Source organism: Mchenga conophoros, linkage group LG15 (assembly GCF_057382185.1).
Source record: "Mchenga conophoros isolate Kocher_MC1m ecotype Shallow Benthic linkage group LG15, M_conophoros_male_GT1.1, whole genome shotgun sequence".
NCBI lineage: Eukaryota > Metazoa > Chordata > Actinopteri > Cichliformes > Cichlidae > Mchenga > Mchenga conophoros.
This window is the reverse complement of record NC_140540.1, coordinates 34965887-34985239: the sequence shown is the minus strand read 5'-3', so window position 1 is coordinate 34985239 and position 19353 is coordinate 34965887. Positions and strand designations below refer to the sequence as shown.

At 39.0% G+C, this 19353-nt stretch overlaps 3 protein-coding genes and 1 long non-coding RNA gene across 6 annotated transcripts in view; 1 reads left to right on the top strand and 3 right to left on the bottom strand.

Annotated features, from left to right (window-relative positions):
- Positions 1–1098, bottom strand: part of LOC146558757 (3',5'-cyclic-AMP phosphodiesterase 4C-like) — a 104216-nt gene extending 103118 nt beyond the window's left edge. Inside the window, exon 1 of the mRNA XM_085246478.1 lies at positions 975–1098. The gene's annotated coding sequence lies outside the window, so the exon portion shown is untranslated. The remainder of the gene's footprint in view (positions 1–974) is intronic.
- On the top strand, positions 723–7125 carry LOC146558756 (uncharacterized). Its single transcript, XR_014888511.1, has 3 exons — positions 723–1037; positions 6446–6638; positions 6804–7125. It is a non-coding gene; the product is annotated as an uncharacterized LOC146558756 (long non-coding RNA).
- Positions 2951–10021, bottom strand: cist1 (colon, intestine and stomach enriched 1). The gene is made up of 4 exons (XM_085246495.1): positions 9905–10021; positions 7764–8192; positions 5980–6143; positions 2951–4497 (listed from the first exon to the last, which is right to left on the bottom strand). The coding sequence occupies exons 1-4, from the start codon at positions 9963–9965 to the stop codon at positions 4453–4455; spliced, it is 699 nt and encodes a 232-aa protein (XP_085102621.1). The 5' UTR covers positions 9966–10021; the 3' UTR covers positions 2951–4452.
- Positions 10022–11352: 1331 nt separating this feature from the next.
- On the bottom strand, positions 11353–16116 carry mpv17l2 (MPV17 mitochondrial inner membrane protein like 2). Of its 3 annotated transcripts, XM_085247838.1 has the most exons (6): positions 15994–16116; positions 15013–15231; positions 14479–14640; positions 14106–14182; positions 13571–13699; positions 11353–12483 (listed from the first exon to the last, which is right to left on the bottom strand). In XM_085247838.1, exons 2-6 carry the CDS (start codon positions 15200–15202, stop codon positions 12385–12387), a joined length of 657 nt encoding a protein of 218 aa, XP_085103964.1. In that variant the 5' UTR covers positions 15203–15231; positions 15994–16116; the 3' UTR covers positions 11353–12384. The 3 variants fall into 3 exon arrangements, with proteins under 3 accessions (XP_085103964.1, XP_085103961.1, XP_085103963.1); XM_085247835.1 differs by lacking the exon at positions 11353–12483 and having other exon boundaries at positions 12491–13699; XM_085247837.1 differs by lacking the exon at positions 11353–12483 and having other exon boundaries at positions 12491–13699; positions 15877–15995.
- Between the last annotated feature and the right edge of the window lie 3237 nt (positions 16117–19353).

Here is a 19353-nt window from a genome sequence, read left to right as displayed (position 1 = left end):
TTATATTAGTACTTACAGGAAGGCAAATGCTGCAAAGTGGTAAACAAAGTACAAGCAATACAGCAGAGAAATAACAAATCACCCACATTTGCAAGATCCAATTAGAAGCTTAAGGCAAAGACAAGTGTGCATGCTGAGACATGAAGATGTCGAGACCGCTTTCCTTGTAACTCGTGGCTTGGAAACTATGCGTTTGTTTGTGAGAAAACAAGTCAGAAAGAAAAGGGAGATAACGACAAGGTGATGATCAGGCGAGATAGTATTTCAGCTGTTGCTGTCAGTTTTTTGGGTGAAAGCAAGAGAGACAGAAAGAAGGAAAGGAAGATCTGTGTGAAAATGAGGAAGACGCTCTGAGTGTCTGTGCGGGGGTCACACAGAGAGAGTGAAGGAAGCAGATATGGAGGAAGGAAGGAGATAGAAGTAGAAGGAGGGAACATTCCTTGTGGCTTTGCTGGGGAAGATGAATTATTCAGAAAGTTTAACGCACACAGTTGAAACTACCCCTCGAACTGCTTAATAAATCCTGCCGTTCAAAGTATTATTGACATGTAATAGAGCAGAACTATACCACTACAACAGAATCTTGTCATGATTACAAGGAAGAACATCCATGGAAACATTTATGGAGTAGACGGTTTTTTATGTTTGATTTTGTTTGTTTGCTTTTTTTTACACAATGACTATTATTAGAAGTAGGTGAGTGTGTTATATATGATCAGATGTGACGTTACTTTCTTTATGATCGCTCTGAAATCAATGCTGAGTATCTGGGCAGGGTTCTGATCGCCACCGCAAGAGTGTGAAAAGGAAACTGGTGCTCTTCTAAATGTCCTCTCTCATGAGAAAACTGTCAGCGCTGAAGTCTTTAACGTCGGGTTACTCCGTTAAAAAGCTGTTTAGGAGTTACCCATCTGAGCGCATCTGAGGTGCAGGTTACAGTTAGTCTGGAAGTTAAAGTCTTATTTCACACTCACCGCAGCGACCCGCCGTCTTGTCTCGTCTGCCTTTACAGTGAAGTACTGCTCGAACTTGCTCAGGTAACACTACTGCATTTATCCATTTTTATTGCTGCAAATTAGTCACTTGCTTTTAGACTTCAAACTCTGCTGCATGCAGAGGTCCGTGCCCTTCCGTCACTGCGACGTCAGCCAGCGGATCACATGGCAGGAAGCGAAGCCGCGAGACGTAAACAAGCTCACTACGCCGGCCACGAGGTCTGTGGCAGGCCAGCTTCACGCCCGGTGCAGCTGAGTGCACCTGGCTGCTGAAGCGCCTTTGTACCTTTTTACTATTCGATTGATCTGGCACGTACACCTGATTCCGTTTGTTTTGTTTATCTGTCATTTATTTAGGTCACTTAAACTTATCGGCGGTGATATGGTTCTGTTTTTTCCTCCACGTTTTTGGTTAAAATTACGTTTTATGGACTGTCAGTCTGCGCTCACCTTGCTAGTACTGGATAAGACTATCTTTTGCATTAACACGTGTTCATAATTCACTTAATACGTGGCATAGATTTATTTAGATTTATGAATATTTAATAATGTGATGGAGTCATTCCTGTGAGATTTTTGGTCCGTATTGACACGAGAGCGTCACACACGGTTGCTGCAGAACTGTCGGCTGCACGATCGAACCCTGTAGATGACTGCGTGGGAAAATCCCTGCAGATCAGCAGTTTCTGAAATACTGGGACCAGCCCATCTGACACCACCAACCATGTTCAAAGTCACTTAAATCACTTCTTTTTTTTTTTTTTTTTTTTTTTTTTTTACCTCATTCTTATGCTTAGTTTGAACTTCTACAGGTTGTCATGAGCATGTACACATGCTTAAATGTTGCTGCCATGTGATTGGCTAAATAGATATTTGTGGGGTACCTTACAAAGTGGCCAGTGAGTGTATGCTACAGACCATCAGCCATCGTTGTGAATTTGTCTATGTTTGAGTATTGAAAAAAAGTGGAAGATTTTACAAGAAAAAGAACAAAGTTTTAAATACTTGTTTGCGTTAAGACTACTAAGTTTGTTTTGCGTTCCTTTTGAGTAATGATTGTGCCCGTTCTCAGAATATTAGAGGAAATTTATTTTCACAAAGTAACTTCATCAGCAGATTTGGATCATTATAACAAAAGATCAAAGTTTAAGAGATGCTCAAATAGTTCTTTCCCTGATATGCCATCTGACCTGATTGCAGTGCTTCTTTCCCTGTACTTATCTCAGCATTAACAATAAAACAAGAGCAGTGCAGTGGTATCTGAGGAATTTTACGAGATCGATCTTTTAGCCAGTCCTAATTTGCCCTGTTTGTTTCCTTGCACGAGTTGCACACATAGTCTTTTTTCACTGAGTGTGTCTTTCTCTCTGGAATTTAAACCTCTCTTTTACTTTCCACTGTCAGCTTGTGCAACTCTTTAGATCCAAAAAAGTTCAGTTACACTCATAAAAGGTCTTGTGCTTTAACCAAACAAGGCTTTCATGTTAATGCCTCACATCTGAGATTCCCACAGCTTGTTTTTGTGTCTCTCTTAAAGGGTTAAAGGGTTTCCTCACAAAATATGAATCATTTACAGTTCTAATACAAACAAAACCGCTTGAGTGGTCACACTTTCATGTAGCCCATTTATATTTTCATTGGCAGGATGTCTTGGTAATGAGGTCCCAGTCACATTCTTATCCAGACGCTCATTTGGTTTAGCCTCAATCGCCAGTCCTCTTAAATAGTCATGGCCTTTTTGGGTAATCCTCACCTTCGAGCCCTGGAGATGTTTCTCTTTATCTTTGGAGTGTGAGTCATGTGTCTGAGGAGCTCTGGCATGTTGGTACATAGCTGAAGACGTAGGTTAAAGGAAGTTGCTGGTGGGGTTTTCCAGATAACTGGCTGGGTAAAAGGTTTACGTAATCTTAACCTGAGGTAGCAACAAGGGACACATTACAGGAAAGTGAAAAACACCACATCAATGTTTTTATTTTCATTAAAACACCACAATTATGTAGTTGGTACACAGCATGTCATCGTCCCGATTTACAAAACACTGACTTATTAAATCATTTTGTTGAAATGGCAGGAAAGCATTCAAGTCACTGCAAAATTGAGTGTAGGATAGCAGATTTGCCACACAGACTCAGTGTGACAGCATTTCATGAAAAAAGTTACTTTGAGCCACAATTAAAATGTCTAGAAATATGACTTTTATCATTTTTGTGCAGGCTAGCTCAGGGATATTAATTATTAAGGCATTTAAAGCAGAAAGGATCCAATTCTATATTTGAATCTGTTTATAAGCATAAGCAAATCTGTTTACATTCATCAAGATTAGCAAGACAAAGTAGAATTGCACGTGTTTTTGTTGGAAATGAGTCCCGAGATTTTCCTGAACCTGGAAACATTTCTGATGTGACTAATGTGAATGGCCTGATATTAATTTTAGAGTGAACATAGAAATAATTAGCGGTACCTGTTTTAGTGCATACAAATACACAAGTATTTTTTCTATCAGTAATAAGAACATGAGCCTATTGTTTAGTGTTTTAACCATAAAGATTCTGTCAGTGGCCCCACAGTTTTTCTGATATTTCCAGTGCATAACACATTTATTAGACTACCTGCTATTAGAAAAACAAAAGAAAAATATTTTTGAACTGTGCCAAAAAGCTCATTTAAAACAAGTTTAAAACACTGAGGATGTCTGTAGGAAGTCAGAAATTAATCAAGCATGACGTTCAAGCAGTAATTGTTCTGTTCAAGAATGCAAGTAAGTAGGTTTTAATCAAAGTTAATTTAATCATAAACTAATGATGCCTTTACTCTTTTTATTCTATTTTTATAACAACAATATTTATATTTTAGCATTAAAAATATGATCTTAATTTAAGAGCACACTGGTGGTTTAACTATTACAGAATCATTAAAAAATGATTTTGGTAAGTACCAGAATTGTTAATTTATAACAGCTATGGCATAAACCTTACACTGGCCGGTGGTCTAAAACATGTGCTCAGCACTGTGACTTTTTGCGTCTGAGCTTTGCTTGCACAGAAGACCTCAGACCCCACAATTCATACATCATATATGCCACTCCAGATAAGATCACATTTGTACACTTGTACATTCCAGTTATGACTTTGTTAAAGCGTTATGTAAAATCGAAATCTGCACTCTTATTAAATCACCAGTGTAAATCTGAGTTGTAGTGCTTACAAGATTATACATGTCACCAGTTTAGCAAGCGTTATGTATGAAGGTTTACCTTTCAGGCTGATTTTCAGATTTTACTATGGAGGAAGCGACAGTTGTAGTTACCTGATTACACTTAATTAAAACCAAAATGAATGAGGCCAAAATATTTCACTGGCATTGAATAAAGTGCTACGTAAAGCCGAGCCTGATGATGTCAGAGTCGTTCGGCAGGTTGGACCCGTCCCGGGCCTTCGGCTTCCACAAGCGCATTCTGTCATTTCGAGTAGTGGGCGAACGGAGACTCCTCATTCACTTTGCCCTGAGAGTTCACAGAAAACAAACAACCCATTCACAGTTAACCAGCAGTCAGCGTGGTGATAAAGTGCCTGCACTGAATGTCCAGTACCTGCTTTACCATCTGAACTAAAGTGGTTCTTTTACAGTACAATGTGTTCTGTTGTTTTTCTTTTATCCGATTACAGTGATAGGCATTCTTTTCCCCGTTCAGATTAACAATAGGTGAAGTCTTTGCGGTCCCGCTTTAGGCATATTAATGTAATTAACGTTAAGGACTGACAATCAGCTGACGGAGACAAGCCTCTGAAAAAACCGTCTTTTTACCCGTTTTAAATGTTAAATTAGTGAATGTGAGAAGGGATTACCATGTGAAGATGAGGTTGAGAAACTCCTGGGAAGGGAAGCTTAAATGTTTCATACTTATCTTATTCTCTTTTCTCATAATGTCAGGAATAATCAAAAGGAAATTGCTAAGAATGTGTGAAGAAAAAAAGCGTCATGGATGTGGTCATACATGGACATTATCTAGATCATATTATCCGATTTCTACAGGGGATTGTTTGTCATTTATTAACCCTGCAAGTTATCATTAAGTCCCGACCTGCTCATATTGGAGGATCAGTTGTTTTTCAGCTCATGTTGTCGGATATGTAGCTCGTACGGTATAAAGTACACTCCAGCACAATGCCCAGTCATGCAGCAATAAAGATTTACACTCGTAGAACACCTTATAAAGAACACTGGTCCGTACAGCGCTGCAGGTCTTGTTTTGCAGCGGTTACCAGAATAGCAGTATTTTATTCTATTTCACACATATTGGCAGCCTCATTGTGGGTCATCTGAAAAGTATTTGTGATATTGTCTCTGCACACTAGATACATACATGAACTTGTAAGTGCTCCGTAAGTGTGAGAGAGAAGGTTTGCTTTTCAGAAATCCCATTCTTGATTAGACCCTTGCTGCTGAGATTGAGATATGCCAACAGTTTAAAACTATCTGGCGACGCGCTGATGCGGCTCTAATGATAAGCTTCTCTTGAGAAATAGTCACCACACTTTTCACACACAGACAATCCACTCACACTTCCTGTTCGTGTAAATGAGAAACCACTGTCCTCATTACTAAGGAGACAGGAACAAGAAGAAGACGACATTTAATGCTGGGAAACTTTTACGTGTTACTCATGGTGGGGGGCTGACAGTTAACATCCCCGTGAAGCAAAATCCTGGAACGTGTTGGCCTTGCTCCAAATCCATGTTACGGGCAAATCCATGTTTTCTACGTGTTAACCAGCACCTGCCTCCCCCTGCTGGGATGAGTAACCTACAGCAGGCAGAGCCTCATACTAAAACTCATGAATTATATTCTTGAAACAATATTCAAGAAGTTTGTCATTTTGTGTGTTTCAGTGCTGATTTTTAAGATGTATACCAGACCTACAGTAAGATTAAGATTAGGATTCACCCTCTGGAACTGTGAATATCTGTCACGTTTTCTATCTCACCATCGGCATATCTTCGAGCCTCTCAAAATTGGATCTCGGCGATCGGATACATTTCACTGTGAGTACCACGAGAACGAGGGCGAGGACGATACAGAAGATGCAAATGATAGCGACTAGGCCGGGGTTTGACGCCAGGTCATCTTTTTCCCAGTCGGGTGAAAAACCTGAGGGGGAGACAAACAGAGAAACGATGAGATAAACAAATGCAATATTTGCTGGACACAGCTGAAATTATACTAATGTAAGAAGAAATCATATTTGCTTTGCACAAGTCACACCATTGGTTTTATGCCTCATTTATTAATTGACTTAAACAAACAACTGCCCAGGGGAATTTATTTGTCATGACAAATAAATTCCCCTGGGCAGTTGTTTGTCACTTATGGATATAGTTGTTTTTCTCATCACAATGCTTATCCAGTTTATCACAAGCCAGTATTCTTTGTGTTATTGTTCTTTTCAATAGATGCAGCCTTCCAAAAACTTATGATCATGATAACAGAGCTGATCAGAGAAGTCAGGGACCTCCGTGAGAAGTTCAGAGCCTTCCGTTAATCCTGCAGCACTGACCCTGTTCATGCTAGGGTATTGCCTCTGGATTAGCCATTTAACAACATAGACGAAATGAACTGCAATGACCGGAGGCAAATAAAGCAATGGTAAGTTCTTAAAGTTTGCTGATTTCTGCCTTGTGACTTTCATATTAATCAGCCTGGTAGTTTAGATGCTTTCTCCCTGCTGAAGACAATAGACAATAGGTTATTCATATTTAAGCTCTAATTTGGCTTTTTTTTTTCTTCTTTTTGTGTTTGTTTGTGTCCTAGATGGTCTGACTCAGCGGGTGGGGGTAAACGCTGTTTCTGAGTTTGCCTTCGCCCAAGCAGTGCAGAAATGTCTCCGCTACCCTTCAGAAAACATGGGTGGTGCAGGATGCCTGATATCCAGTTTGATCCCCGAGTAAACTAAAAAAAATAAGTGACCTGTATCCAATACATGTAACAAAGAAACTTTTTCAAAAATATAATAAATTACTTTGTAATTGATACAGAGATGTCTGTCATTTTTATTACATAATGCCAGATGCTTCATTTTATAGGGATATTATTATGGACATGACAAATTGTAAGACAATGTCCAGTATTTTATGGGTTTCCTATTTGGGGATCATATACAATTGTCTTTTTTGCAGGTTTAAGTATTGCTGGTAATTTGCAGCGTTTTTTTATTAATACAAATACCTTTTAAGTACTGATTTTTAATCATGACTTTATTGTTTCAATAGTAACCAAGGGTGCAAAAGTGATGGAAAATCAACATCAGAGTTCAACAGTGATTCAATATCAGAATCTGAGATTGTTTCAACATTAACAGTGTTTGAAAATTTGACGTTGAATCAATGTCAGCGTTCAACATTGATTCAATATCAAAACATGACGTTGTTTCAATATTAGAAAAGGGTGCAAAAGTGACATTGGGTCAACGTCAGATTTCAACGTTGATTCAATAGAAGCACCTGATATTGAAACAATGTTTAGTCAATGTCTCCTTGCTATCTGGGTCTTGTCATCAAAATTTCATTGAAACCTGAGAAGAAATCCACCATAACATGCAAATGAATTTAATCTGTGCACGCAAAAGCATTTTGTTTGTTTTAGGTCATAAAGTATGGCATTGCTATGTATAAATTTGTCCATCTGTATTGTTTCTCACTGTCCTTGAACCCCCAAAAGTGCATTAATTTCTTTTAAAATGGCAAAAAAAGAGCGGACTGGATGTTTTTTGACCTGTGTCGGTTGTGTTCACAGTGGTGGTTGCAGTGATGTTTGGTGATGCTGATGCAGATGGGAGCGTTGTTTCAGTTGGCAAAGCTGTCTCATTTGATGTCTGGTTGTTTGCTGTGGTTTGAGGAGGTGGGCTGGGGGTGGTGTCGTCTGTCTGCTGCGTTTTTGGTGAAGCCGAAATGATGATGGTCGTGGACTGCACTGTCGTTTCAGCTGTAGTTGGATGTGTTGTCGTTTCAGCTGTAGTTGGATGTGTTGTCGTTTCAGCTGTGGTTGGATGTGTTGTCGTTTCAGCTGTAGTTGGATGTGTTGTCGTTTCAGCTGTGGTTGGATGTGTTGTTCTTTCAGTGGTAGTCTGGAGTATTGTTGTTTGTGAGTATGGTTTGTTAGTGGTTGTTTGTGCAGTGGATGAGCTGGAGGAAGTGGTGGTTTCTGCAGAGCAGCAAACAGCACATAAATATAAGATGCTGCATTCACACCTTATTGAGATAATGATCAAGTGGTTTGTTGGCATCTTAAAGGTGCCAACAAACCACAAAGAAAGTTTTATTTACATTTTTCCATACTTGCACTGGATGTTTTTAATGCATGAGAGCACTAATGCAGACAAGCATGGCTTAATGCTGTGCACTAACCCTAGCCCTTCCTATTGACAGAGCATGGTGTTGTTGTAATCATCAAAAAGTTCTGACACAAAATAATTGCTTTGTATGATTTTTTTCTATAACCAACTTTTAGATCATTGAATATCCCAGAGTTTGAATAGCAAAATACATATCTGATGTCTGACACAGACTAACAGAACGTTGCTGGTACTTAAATTTTTGGTAAACTCTATAATAAGGATATATTTCAGCTGCATTTTACTCAAAATTATTGCTGAAAAATCGTTTTATTGAGTGCAAAATATAGTACAAAAATAAATCCCAGGTGATTCTGAAGTGGTCATGTAGGCTCTTATTTCACATTTGATTCGTTTTAATCAAGTAACCCTACCTTAACCTAAATATAAGCTTTATTATCACAGATTAGAAATTTTGAATGCTACACCTTTAAATTCACTATTCTGGAGTTTTGCCACTATTACTTAAGTCACATGTAATTAACATGATAGTAATGATGCATTACGCAAAGCTCACTTTCATCATGGAACTCTGTAAGTTTCATCTTCTAGTCACCGCCCACACCCACTCACACCACGTTTATCATAAAATCATGTTAAGGAAGCTACGTATGTTAGATTCACATCCCTGAGACAATAACAATCTATATGTGCATCATCTTTGTGGCCTCGGACTGTTTATGAAGACGGTTTTAGATTTCTTTACGGAGCCGTGTGGGATTGAAGTTTGGCAGGTGTTTGAGTGTAGGCACTTTAGGGTTCAGGTTGGGGTCCTCATCAACACTGTAGCTGCTCTACCTGTTACTGTTTTACCCCTAAAATCCGCTTTGTGTACAAAGAAAACACACCGGAAAACCTTCAAACTATGACGAAGCTGAGATTTTAAGTGGTAAATACATGAGCGTTTAGGAGCTTTAAATCACATAACTGTACTTGTACAGTTATGGGATGTGGGCAAAGATCCAGAGGAGCTTAAGGTAAGAATGCTGTGACAACTTTCTGAGGCAAGAAACGACTTTAAACTTGACAAAAGAACAAAAACAAAGTAAATTTCAGAAAACTACGACATGCTGCAAGTGTCTAAAAGCAGATTGTGTTGGCGCATAGCAGTGGGTCAGGTAATATTAAAGCAATTGCAACGTGTGTTCAGTAAAGTGTTTGCCACAGGAGGCTCGACTTCAGCTCACTATCACTGATTAAATATTAGCCCCAGTCTACACCCAGGTGTGAACTTCCCCTTATGTTTTACAGATACACGCTTTACTTATGATATGAATTTTGTAGTAATGAACAGCAACAGAATGAATACAAATGTGTCTGTGACAACACACAGTTGCTTCTTATTACACTTAAAACAAGAGCCAGTGCCGCGCTGCCACAGGCAAACCGGCCGACTGTCTCTCACTGCACGAAGCTTCCTGTTTGCATAAATTTGCACTTCTACAAGACTTCAGCCTAACGTTCAAACATATAGAACACAAAATTTTGAGAAGTGAAAACTTGTTGAAAAATGCTGACTTACCACTGATGACTGTCGCTGTTAACAGGGACACCAGCAGAGTGAGGTGCATCGTTGCGGGCATGTTGAGAGGGGAAGTGGCTGGCAGTCATATCAGTGACATTCACAGACAAACGCACATGCACACACATGCGGTAACTACATCCTTGACAGCAGGATGTGCTCCAAACACGGGCTGTTGCATATCAAGCATTAAACCCTTCACACTATCAGTCAATATTTAAACAAGGTTGTGTGTGTTTGCTTTTGCTTCTATTCCTGCTGCAGGCAGCTGCAGATTAGTTTTTACTTCTAAAATAGATTTTAAACATGAAAGTTGTCTCATGCTGCCAGCTGCAATGACCTATGCTATCCCAGGTCTTTTACTCTGCACTGTGCAGGCTGCTTATGCTGCAGCACAGAGCTGGACACTTTATTTTTGATGAAACAAGAAAATCATTTTGTCCACTGCACGTTTGACACTTTTGTTGAATCAGGTGCAGTGGAGCTTATTTCTGCCTCGCATGTTATTCTTTTTAAGTTGAGTCTTCAACTTTACTTTCTTTCATTTTTATGCTGTTTTAAGGTTTTTGATATTGTGTACATCACTGAAACTTTATACATACAGACCAGTCGTTGTGTAAATTTGACTTCTTGGCATCCATCCTTCCCCTGAGACCATTTCTGATGAGGCCTCAGTGAACAGTAGTGAACAGTAGCTGAAGGGTCAGGTGTGTCTCTCAGGTCACGTTTCGGGTCTTTTCTGGATGTTTTCATTTTTCAAAACGACGTGACTTTCAGACATCGTTCATCTGCTGTAGATATTCAGTTGTCTCTTTGTTTTTCTTAGGTCACACTGCCATCCAGAGGTTCCCAGCTTAGAGCTCTTTAGGAACCTCCATGCTGGCACAACACAACACGCGGTGTTATCGTTGGCATATTTCAGACTCGGCCAAATAAATGGGAACAAATTATGCATTGTTGTGATGGGCTGCTAGCAACAACATGCCCTGCTAATGTTTCCTCTGAAAATGGTACAGAACAAGGACTGGAGTGAAAATGAGTAAAAAGGCAGTCAATGTCCAAAGGAAACAACTGAAAGAGATCTAGGGAACTATTGCTTAAAGCCACTTTAAAAATCCAAGAAAGTCTGGTTATTGTGAAGGAGAATATTTGAAAATGAGGGGTGGCTCAAGAATTTTGCACAGTATTAAAGAATACATTTATATAAATGTCATTCATATGAGAATAACTGTAACATTGTCCCTAATATCTCCTGTTAAAACACTAACACAGTGATGGTAATAGCCTCCTCCATTATAAGGAGGGCAAATATAACCATATTTACTTTTGGGTTATAAAAATAAGGGGGGGGGGCGCTTTATCCCATTTAATTCTCAATTGCTTCAATATTGATAACATGTTGTAACATAATGTGTCCAAACTAAAGTATATGGATAATTAGGATAGAACCACAAAAGTGCCAAAAGAAAGGTTTTTTTTTTTTATTTGATTTGAATTTATGTGAAAATAAATTCTTCAGCATTCAGAAATCTTAGACTTCTGATACATGGCTTCTCAGTTCTTTTACACAGGTAGTACACCAATGATGCATTTTATGTGGAGAACTCTGGGAAAATATTTCATATAATAAATACATTATACGACCGCAGCAGCAGCACCGAAGATGGTGTCGCTCCCCACCCTCACAGTGTTTATGCTAACACCATTTATACTGGTTTTTCTCCCCCCATCATCACATAAACTAAATCATCACTGGACCAGCCAAAGCTAAAAAATAAAAATCATCAATAAATTAAACTGGTAGAAATATACAGTCAGTTTTACAGTAACTAGTGAAAAACTACTGCACAGTTAAAAATTACTTATTTTCAACGGTTATTCTATGTGATATGACAAAATACAAATAGATCCATAATCATGCTTCATTTGACCTCAGAGGGTCAAGTTAAATGGAGTGATTGACATTAAAACAAACGCAGCACTGGATGATATATTAAGGCAATGTTCAAAGACGCGGTTTGCTGCTGAAGCAGTTATGTAGTAGAGCTCTCTCACATCAATATTGACTGGTTTTTTTTTTTTTTTTAATAAAGCATATTAAAAAAAATAAAGTAAAAGCATTACTAGAATCAGATTTAAAATTTGGGTCCAATGACTTTTGGGACTTTTTAAACCTTCCCCTTAACAGCCGCTCAATTCACTCTGACAGTAAATGCTGTACCTGAGGGCAGTGAAACAGCTTCTCATCCATGCGCACATCATTCACACATAAACAGACACATTTAAACTCTTTGGGAGTTAAGAAGAAGTGTACCAGCACTTTAACTTCAAACTTCCCAGAGACGCATCAGTTTAAATCTGAGTGACCAACACAGGAACACACACTGTTGCATGAACACAACAGTCCGACAGCAGTTCCAAAGGGAGGAAGAGTATAAATGCATAAAAACAGCAACACGTATCATCTCTACTGAGCTTCTTTAAGCCTTCTCCTCCAACGGTTTGGACTGTGGCAGCACTTCCTTCTGTACATCCGCAACGTTGCTGTCTAATGCCAGCTCAGCATGGGGGTCGTCTTTCTGTCAAGACAATACAAATCAGTGGATGCATTGACATGATCAACATCACTTCACTTTTGTACATAAGTGATTAGAAAAGTCAGAGATGCAATGAACCTCATGGGCAGCGCTGGTGAGTAAGAGTCCCAATATACCGTATTAATCCTTTTGAGCTCATACTGAGCCTTTGTAGAGCCCCTCAGTTCACCCACTGTCAGCCTCCTGCTTAAAGCAGCTTTCCTCCGACTGGCTGCCTGTATACTGGAACCTATGGTTCAGCAGGGATGGCGTTGGCAGTACAGGGATGGCCTGTCTATCTGCAGGGATGATGGAGGCAGCATACAAAGTATGTGGTGCAACCCATCTGTAGATCATTCCCTCTTGTGCTGTTGTTGGTCAACCAGCCGTGGAGAGAGAGTTCATTTGACATTCAAAGAGCTGAAGTGAAACTGTTACAAACAATGAATAGTGTCCACTGTAGCTGCCTGCGCTTTCCATGCTGCTTTTCTTAATCTTTGAAATTTTCTTCATACACAGCAAAATCTCCAGTGTTAAATTAACACTGGAGAGTGTCTATATGGGTCCACACCTCTGAGTGTTAAATTAACACTTTTGACAGTGTTATATGTTTGGAAAATAACTCAAAATGTTAGAAATATTCCAGTGTTAGAAAATCAGCACTGCTCAGTGTTAGCCATTGTTAATCTTCAAAACTGACTAGGTTACTTTTAAACATATAACACTGTCAAAAGTGTTAATTTAACACTCAACAGTGTTGTATTTAACACTCAGAGGTGTGGACCCATATAGACACTCTCCAGTGTTAATTTAACACTGGAGATTTTGCTGTGTAGTTCTTCCATTTCTGGTGAACTCCACTGTCACACTCTTCCCTATTTCCGCCCACTTGTCAGTCAATCAGCATAGAGCAGAAACATACCATCTGCTTCCAGTGACACACAGTTTCAGCTCCATTCGCCATCCCAGAGGAAATGTGTATGCAGACAGAACACACACAGCTGGGAGGAGCTGCACACAGCACCGTACAGCTGTTAATTGGTAAAATAAGAGGTAACAAAACCAAAAACTTCCTGTGTGGTTGACTTACTCTGTGTTTGAGGTAAGAGAGGTAGGTGTCCCACCCTAAGGTGACAAAGTTGATGTACACGACGCGGAACTTGGGCGAGAGAAAGTAGAAGTTGATCATCTGAGCAGCGGGCCAAACACAGCAGTCTACCTGTCAGCAAGAACAACACACATAAGATAAACAAGCAGGTACTAATTACTCAGAGAAACAGACAAGAGGGGGGAAGTGTGCTCCGTCTGCTCAGCAGGTTACCAGCTGAGACTGGGAGGTTTTATCTGCTCTGCTGGGTTGGGTTTTTTTTTTTTTAACCTTCTGAGTAACAACAACAACCTCAAGATTTAAGACAGAAGAGCACAGAGCTAAATTACTACATGTAACTTATAGTCGTAACTCGTAAAGTTCCTCTGTTTGCCGTGTAGAGCACAGTTATATTTTATATTACTTAATGTTCAGCTACAGTTTAAACGCTAAATTCTCATCTTCTGTTAAAGACAAAGAAGAATTTCAGTTGGGATGAATGAAGAACAATTAATGTTCAACCTCCAGGTTTACTTACCTTGTAAAATTCCCAGAACTTGCCTCTAAACTCTGCCCATCCTTCGGATAAACTGCGCCCCTCCATGAGATCCATACCTGTGATAAACAGTTTTCTGTCAGACATGCGTCAACGCCACACTTTATTAAAACCACCCTCAGATAAGCGCTCTTATAAACATGAACTGCTAAATTTGAGCCTACTCGAAACAGATACCCTTTGAACCCCATATATGTCTTATACGCGGGGGTTTTCCTTACCCACATCTTTATGCGCAACCTTTGCCTCTGTACATGATCTCTCAAGTGTGCGCGTCACTGACAAACTGTTCATGTGCTCACACCCTGAACAACGTGTGAGAAGCAGGACTTAGTACCAGTAAAATCCTTCTCACCTAAAAAATACCACACGCCCAGGGTCGGGGAAGCAACCAGCTGGTCCACCACAACCTTCTTGACCAAGGTTTTGAGAGCTTTGCCCGCGTACACTCTGTCCAGCCAGATGTACCAGTAGTGCAGGAGAGGACCCATGGAGCAGCCCACGGCAAACATGCGAGCTTTGAAGCCAAACAGAGAACAGCCGTGCATGAAATAAATCATGATAGCCCAACATGAGATTATTACAAAATAGTAGGAGTTCCTTTTTATTTTGTAAGAATTGTTTTTTAAAAAGTGTTTAAGCATAATCCTGTTGGCAGAATCTTTACTGCTGACAACTACATTTGTTTTTGCATATGTTCTTTGGCATGCTCTCCTCTGTATCCCCAAATCAAATGATAATTCTAACAACAATGCAGATGCTTTTGTCCAAAATTACTTGAGTTCATTATATTTTTATTTTAGAAACTGTACAGATCTGGAGCTCTCCTGCATATCAGCCAAAATAAGAAAATGGTGTATGACATTAAATGCATAAAACTCTGTGTCACCTGTTCGGCTCCAGTCTCTGATTTTGCCAGGATCCCTGTGTTTCTCCCGAGTCTGCTGTAGGATGTCTCCCAGAGACAGCATCACCCCTCCACTCATGATATTGGTGACCAGCAGGTAGCGGCCTTGGAAGAACGGCCTCCAGGAGAACCGTATCCGGACCAGAAACTCTTTACCCGCACGGGGAAGCATGATGTTCAGACAGGAGAAAGTACAGTCATCTGTGGAGAAGAAGGAAAAAGACAAACATTTAGGGTTCATGCACGGAAAGCCAGCGGATAGGACATTGTACTAAACAAATTGTAATAAAAGGAGTAAAACAAATGACACAACTTGATCTTCCAACACAGGGAGAGAGGAAATATAATGCTAGCTGACACGTGGAGGCATATTTGTTCACCTGTGAGTGTAAATGCACGTGCCTGTGTAAATTACCAGTCAAATACTAAAATATCGTGAGATTTAGCGAGAACACTACTTGGTCCCTATTATTTGTTGATTTTGCGCCGCACTGTTTTCTCACTTAAAACCTAAAAGCAATTTTATGTGCACAACGTATATTATATATACACAAACTGCGAACCTCTGTGAGAAGAATACCACATATGTAGTTTAAACACCACTACAGACTTTATTAATCTCCGAAAGTGCTGAAAAAGCTGTAAAGCTCCGAGTTCAAAGTTCAACTATCCAGCTGCTGCTCGTTAGCTAGTTTCTGGTCTAACAGCTCAGAGACGAACACTTTATGTTTTCTGTTTAAAACAATCCAGTCCCGGTCGGCACTGACGTTTACATGAAATTTTACATTCGGTTTTACAATGATACCAGTGAACGCGACATGCAACAGAGAGACAGATGAGGCGAACCTGAGCCGGTATGTGCGTTTCCGCGTAGATGATGCGTTTCCCTGACTTAACAACGCAACATTAATAAACACACTAATCCACCAGCAATGAAGAGCGAAACGACGATAAAAACCTTACGAGAAAGAGAAGTTTTTTTCTTGTATCCGCAGACTGCATCCACGACCTGACGTGCTCTTGGACGGGTGAGCAAATGACTGATTAGCGCAGTGATGTGATGGCGACACCTGCTGGTCGGGAGGAACAACGAAAACTCGTTGTACAAAGAACACCCACCCCCCACGTTCTTGGACACCCCACATTTCTTTATATTTTGCTTCCAAGAAGCCAGACTCTCGTGTAATTTTTTTAAAGTGGTTGTGAGTAAACGTTTTCCAGACTTCATGATAGTCTTTAAAAGCTTTTCTTGGATATTGGCCGTGTTTTCACCCATTTTGAGTCTAGTCCTTGTTCCTGACCATTTTGAGAGGGATGCTGTTTGTTTGTTAAGCCAGTTAACACTGACATATAAATCACTGAGGCATAGAAGTTACTAGATTCAGTGGATGAACGAGTGCTGTGTCCACACAAGGAGGAATATTGGGACTTTATGTCAAACCAGTGATTTATGGCCCCCTGTCAAATCATTTATGACTTAGGACAGTAATAAAGGAAGTAATAAAAGTTAATGGCAGTAATATTTTTTATGAATATCATAACATTATGATAGTTCATAATTCGGTAATAATCAATAATCATATGTCCCAAAAATATATTTTGCACAAGTTGAAACATGTGCAATCTTAAATAGAAATACAGTATATCTATCTATCTATCTATCTATCTATCTATCTATCTATCTATCTATCTATCTATCTATCTATACATACATACATACATACATACATACATACATACAAATATACATATACATACATACATACATACAAATATACATATACATATATATGTATAGATAGATAGATAGATAGATAGATAGATAGATAGATAGATAGATAGATAGATAGATAGATAGATAGATATACTGTATTTCTATTTAAGATTGCACATGTTTAAAATTCCAAAATAAATCAATTTTCCGTAAAGCAACTGCCCTGACACATGCCTTACAATTTACAGACAACAGTGGAAAAGCCTATACAGAAACAACAGTAGTATTTTATGTTTTTGTTTATTGAAAATGCTTTTAACTTTCCACATATTTTACATCTTGTGAAAAAATAGTTTAAGCACCACAATAAAAAAAACAAATGTGTTGTTAATATTCACACTTTGCAAAGCCATAGAGAACGGGAACCTTCTGGCCCTTATGTCTGACTCCACTGCTTTAGATAGCTTATATTTTATTATATGGTCTGATAGTGTTAGTAAAACACTTTATCAGCCTCTCCTTTACAACATACTACTGTTGCCCTGGCCGAATAAGCTGTGAAGAGTAAAACGTGTCTCTCAAGCTGCTCCCAGTTCTAAACAGCAGTGAATGGTTCTTGCATCACCTTATTCAAATGTCTGTGAGCCTCCACACAGGACAATGGCCCCATTAAGTAAAGACACAACACCAACAAAGCCTTTTATTACACCATTATGCAAACATTTAAATTGCTATAATTCAACACTTGCAGGTGCAAACAGTAGCGATAAAAAACACATTAATATTTCACTCAGTCGTTACCAAGGATAGGACACTGTTTGAGTTCTCCAATTATGTTTATATAAATAAATAAAAATTGTGAAATGAAAGCCATATTTTGATCGCTGATGTAAACTACTTATTACTATTGTATTATTATATTACTATTATATAGACTACATGCTATATATATGATATTACTATTATATAGATTACATACAATAGCAAATAGATAAGTAAAGTGCAGGTTTTTTTTATAAAGCATTTTTCACAGACAAGCAGTCAGTTGACAACAAAATACAGTAAAATAAATGAGAACATTCGGTGTTAGGTTTAGATGAGGACGTGTAGCTTGTTGGGAAAAAACTGATTTGATGGTTGTGTCTAAATACAAAAACATGAAAATTACATACAATACATGAAGCATTGAAACTTGACGATTAACCGCATTTTCACTTTGCTGAAAATCGTTTATGCAGTTGTTGCACAGCTGTCACTTAAAAGACGCGTTTGTCCGCTCAGGAACACTTGCAGTGTGTTTGTGGAATTTAATAAGGAAGAAAATAACAGCAACATAAGTGCATTAATACATGCTCATAAAAAGACACTGACCATAACACTGAATCGACTTTACAGCTGACCATGTTTCAGGCAGCAGGTCATCTCTAAACAGGATACAAGCTGTTACTCCTCTCCAGCAAACAGGTTTTCCCAGTAAAATGCTGTCACCTGCTGACATAGTAACAGCACAGCAGAAACTGTGGCAGAAGAAACTGACAGCCGCAAGAATACTAACACGGTGTCTACAACTGTATTTTCTCTTGCCTTGGACACAGATAAAGGGCTGTTGGGACTAAAACACAATTAGGTGACTATGTGGCATGCTATATGTACATATGCCTATTTTCATGACTAAAGGAAAGCAACATTTCTATTTTTTTTATCCTTATTATCCTTTTAAAAATGTTATTGTGTCTCATTTCAGCTCACTGGCTCATAAATGTAAACAGTTAAACACTAAGATAAAGAACGTTGCTCTTTCTGTGGATACTAAGCATAATTAATAAGTTAAAAAAACAAAACAAAAAATAATACTGAATGGCAATTGTTTAATTCCAGTGACATCATCATCACGTGCAATTTTCTACTAAATGTAGGCTATTCTTTAATAATCAGTGACATGCTTTCAGTATAAAAGATCCAGCTGTGCTTAAAATCAGTTTCTTGTTACTTTATAAAATCCGCTCTGCAGCGCTTACAGCTGCCTTATGAAACAGGCGTTGTACCTTACAACGCATCCGTATGAAACGTATATGAGTGTGATGGTTTTGCAGTGCATTATGGGACCGGTGTCTTTTATTGGGTGGGAATGGACTCAGTGGTTACTGCTGACCCCGTAATCAATAATTCAGCCTCTCCGGCAGCTTTCATCAATAATAAAAGACCGCTTCAGTGTTTGAGGTGGAATATTTCAGGACGCTGATTACGGATCCGGATTCGTTAGACAGGACGTCAATCCTTCTCGTACCCCTAAACCACGCCCATTTGTCATTCATTTATGTCGCCTTCACAACCCGAGTTACAAAACGACTGGAACTCGTTCTTTCCCTTTTCAAAATAAAAGCCAAGCTCAAAGACGTTGTTTATTCAAAAAGACCCTAGATATCCGTTATTTATTTACCAATCGCTGGGATAACAACTGCGTGTATGAAACAGTTTTTTCAACCGATGGACGCAGTTAAATGAGATAAGTTGGTTTTTGAGGCATGTCACTCGACTAAATAGTAAGTAACTGTTTTCATAATCACGTGAGATATAGGAATAAAAAAAAAAAGTAAGATTTTAAAACC

Excerpts from the sequence above, each read along its gene's own strand:
- cist1 (XM_085246495.1), bottom strand. The coding sequence starts at position 9,965 with ATGCCCGCAACGATGCACCTCACTCTGCTGGTGTCCCTGTTAACAGCG. Across the intron at positions 6,144-7,763 it reads TGTGAACACAACCGACACAG|GTTTTTCACCCGACTGGGAA; the intron begins GTCAAAAAACAT and ends TCTCCCCCTCAG. Across the intron at positions 4,498-5,979 it reads GGCTCGAAGATATGCCGATG|GGCAAAGTGAATGAGGAGTC; the intron begins GTGAGATAGAAA and ends GTGAACTCTCAG.
- mpv17l2 (XM_085247835.1), bottom strand. The coding sequence starts at position 15,202 with ATGCTTCCCCGTGCGGGTAAAGAGTTTCTGGTCCGGATACGGTTCTCC. Across the intron at positions 14,641-15,012 it reads CAGAGACTGGAGCCGAACAG|CTCGCATGTTTGCCGTGGGC; the intron begins GTGACACAGAGT and ends TTGGCTTCAAAG. Across the intron at positions 14,183-14,478 it reads GGGCGTGTGGTATTTTTTAG|GTATGGATCTCATGGAGGGG; the intron begins GTGAGAAGGATT and ends TGTTTATCACAG.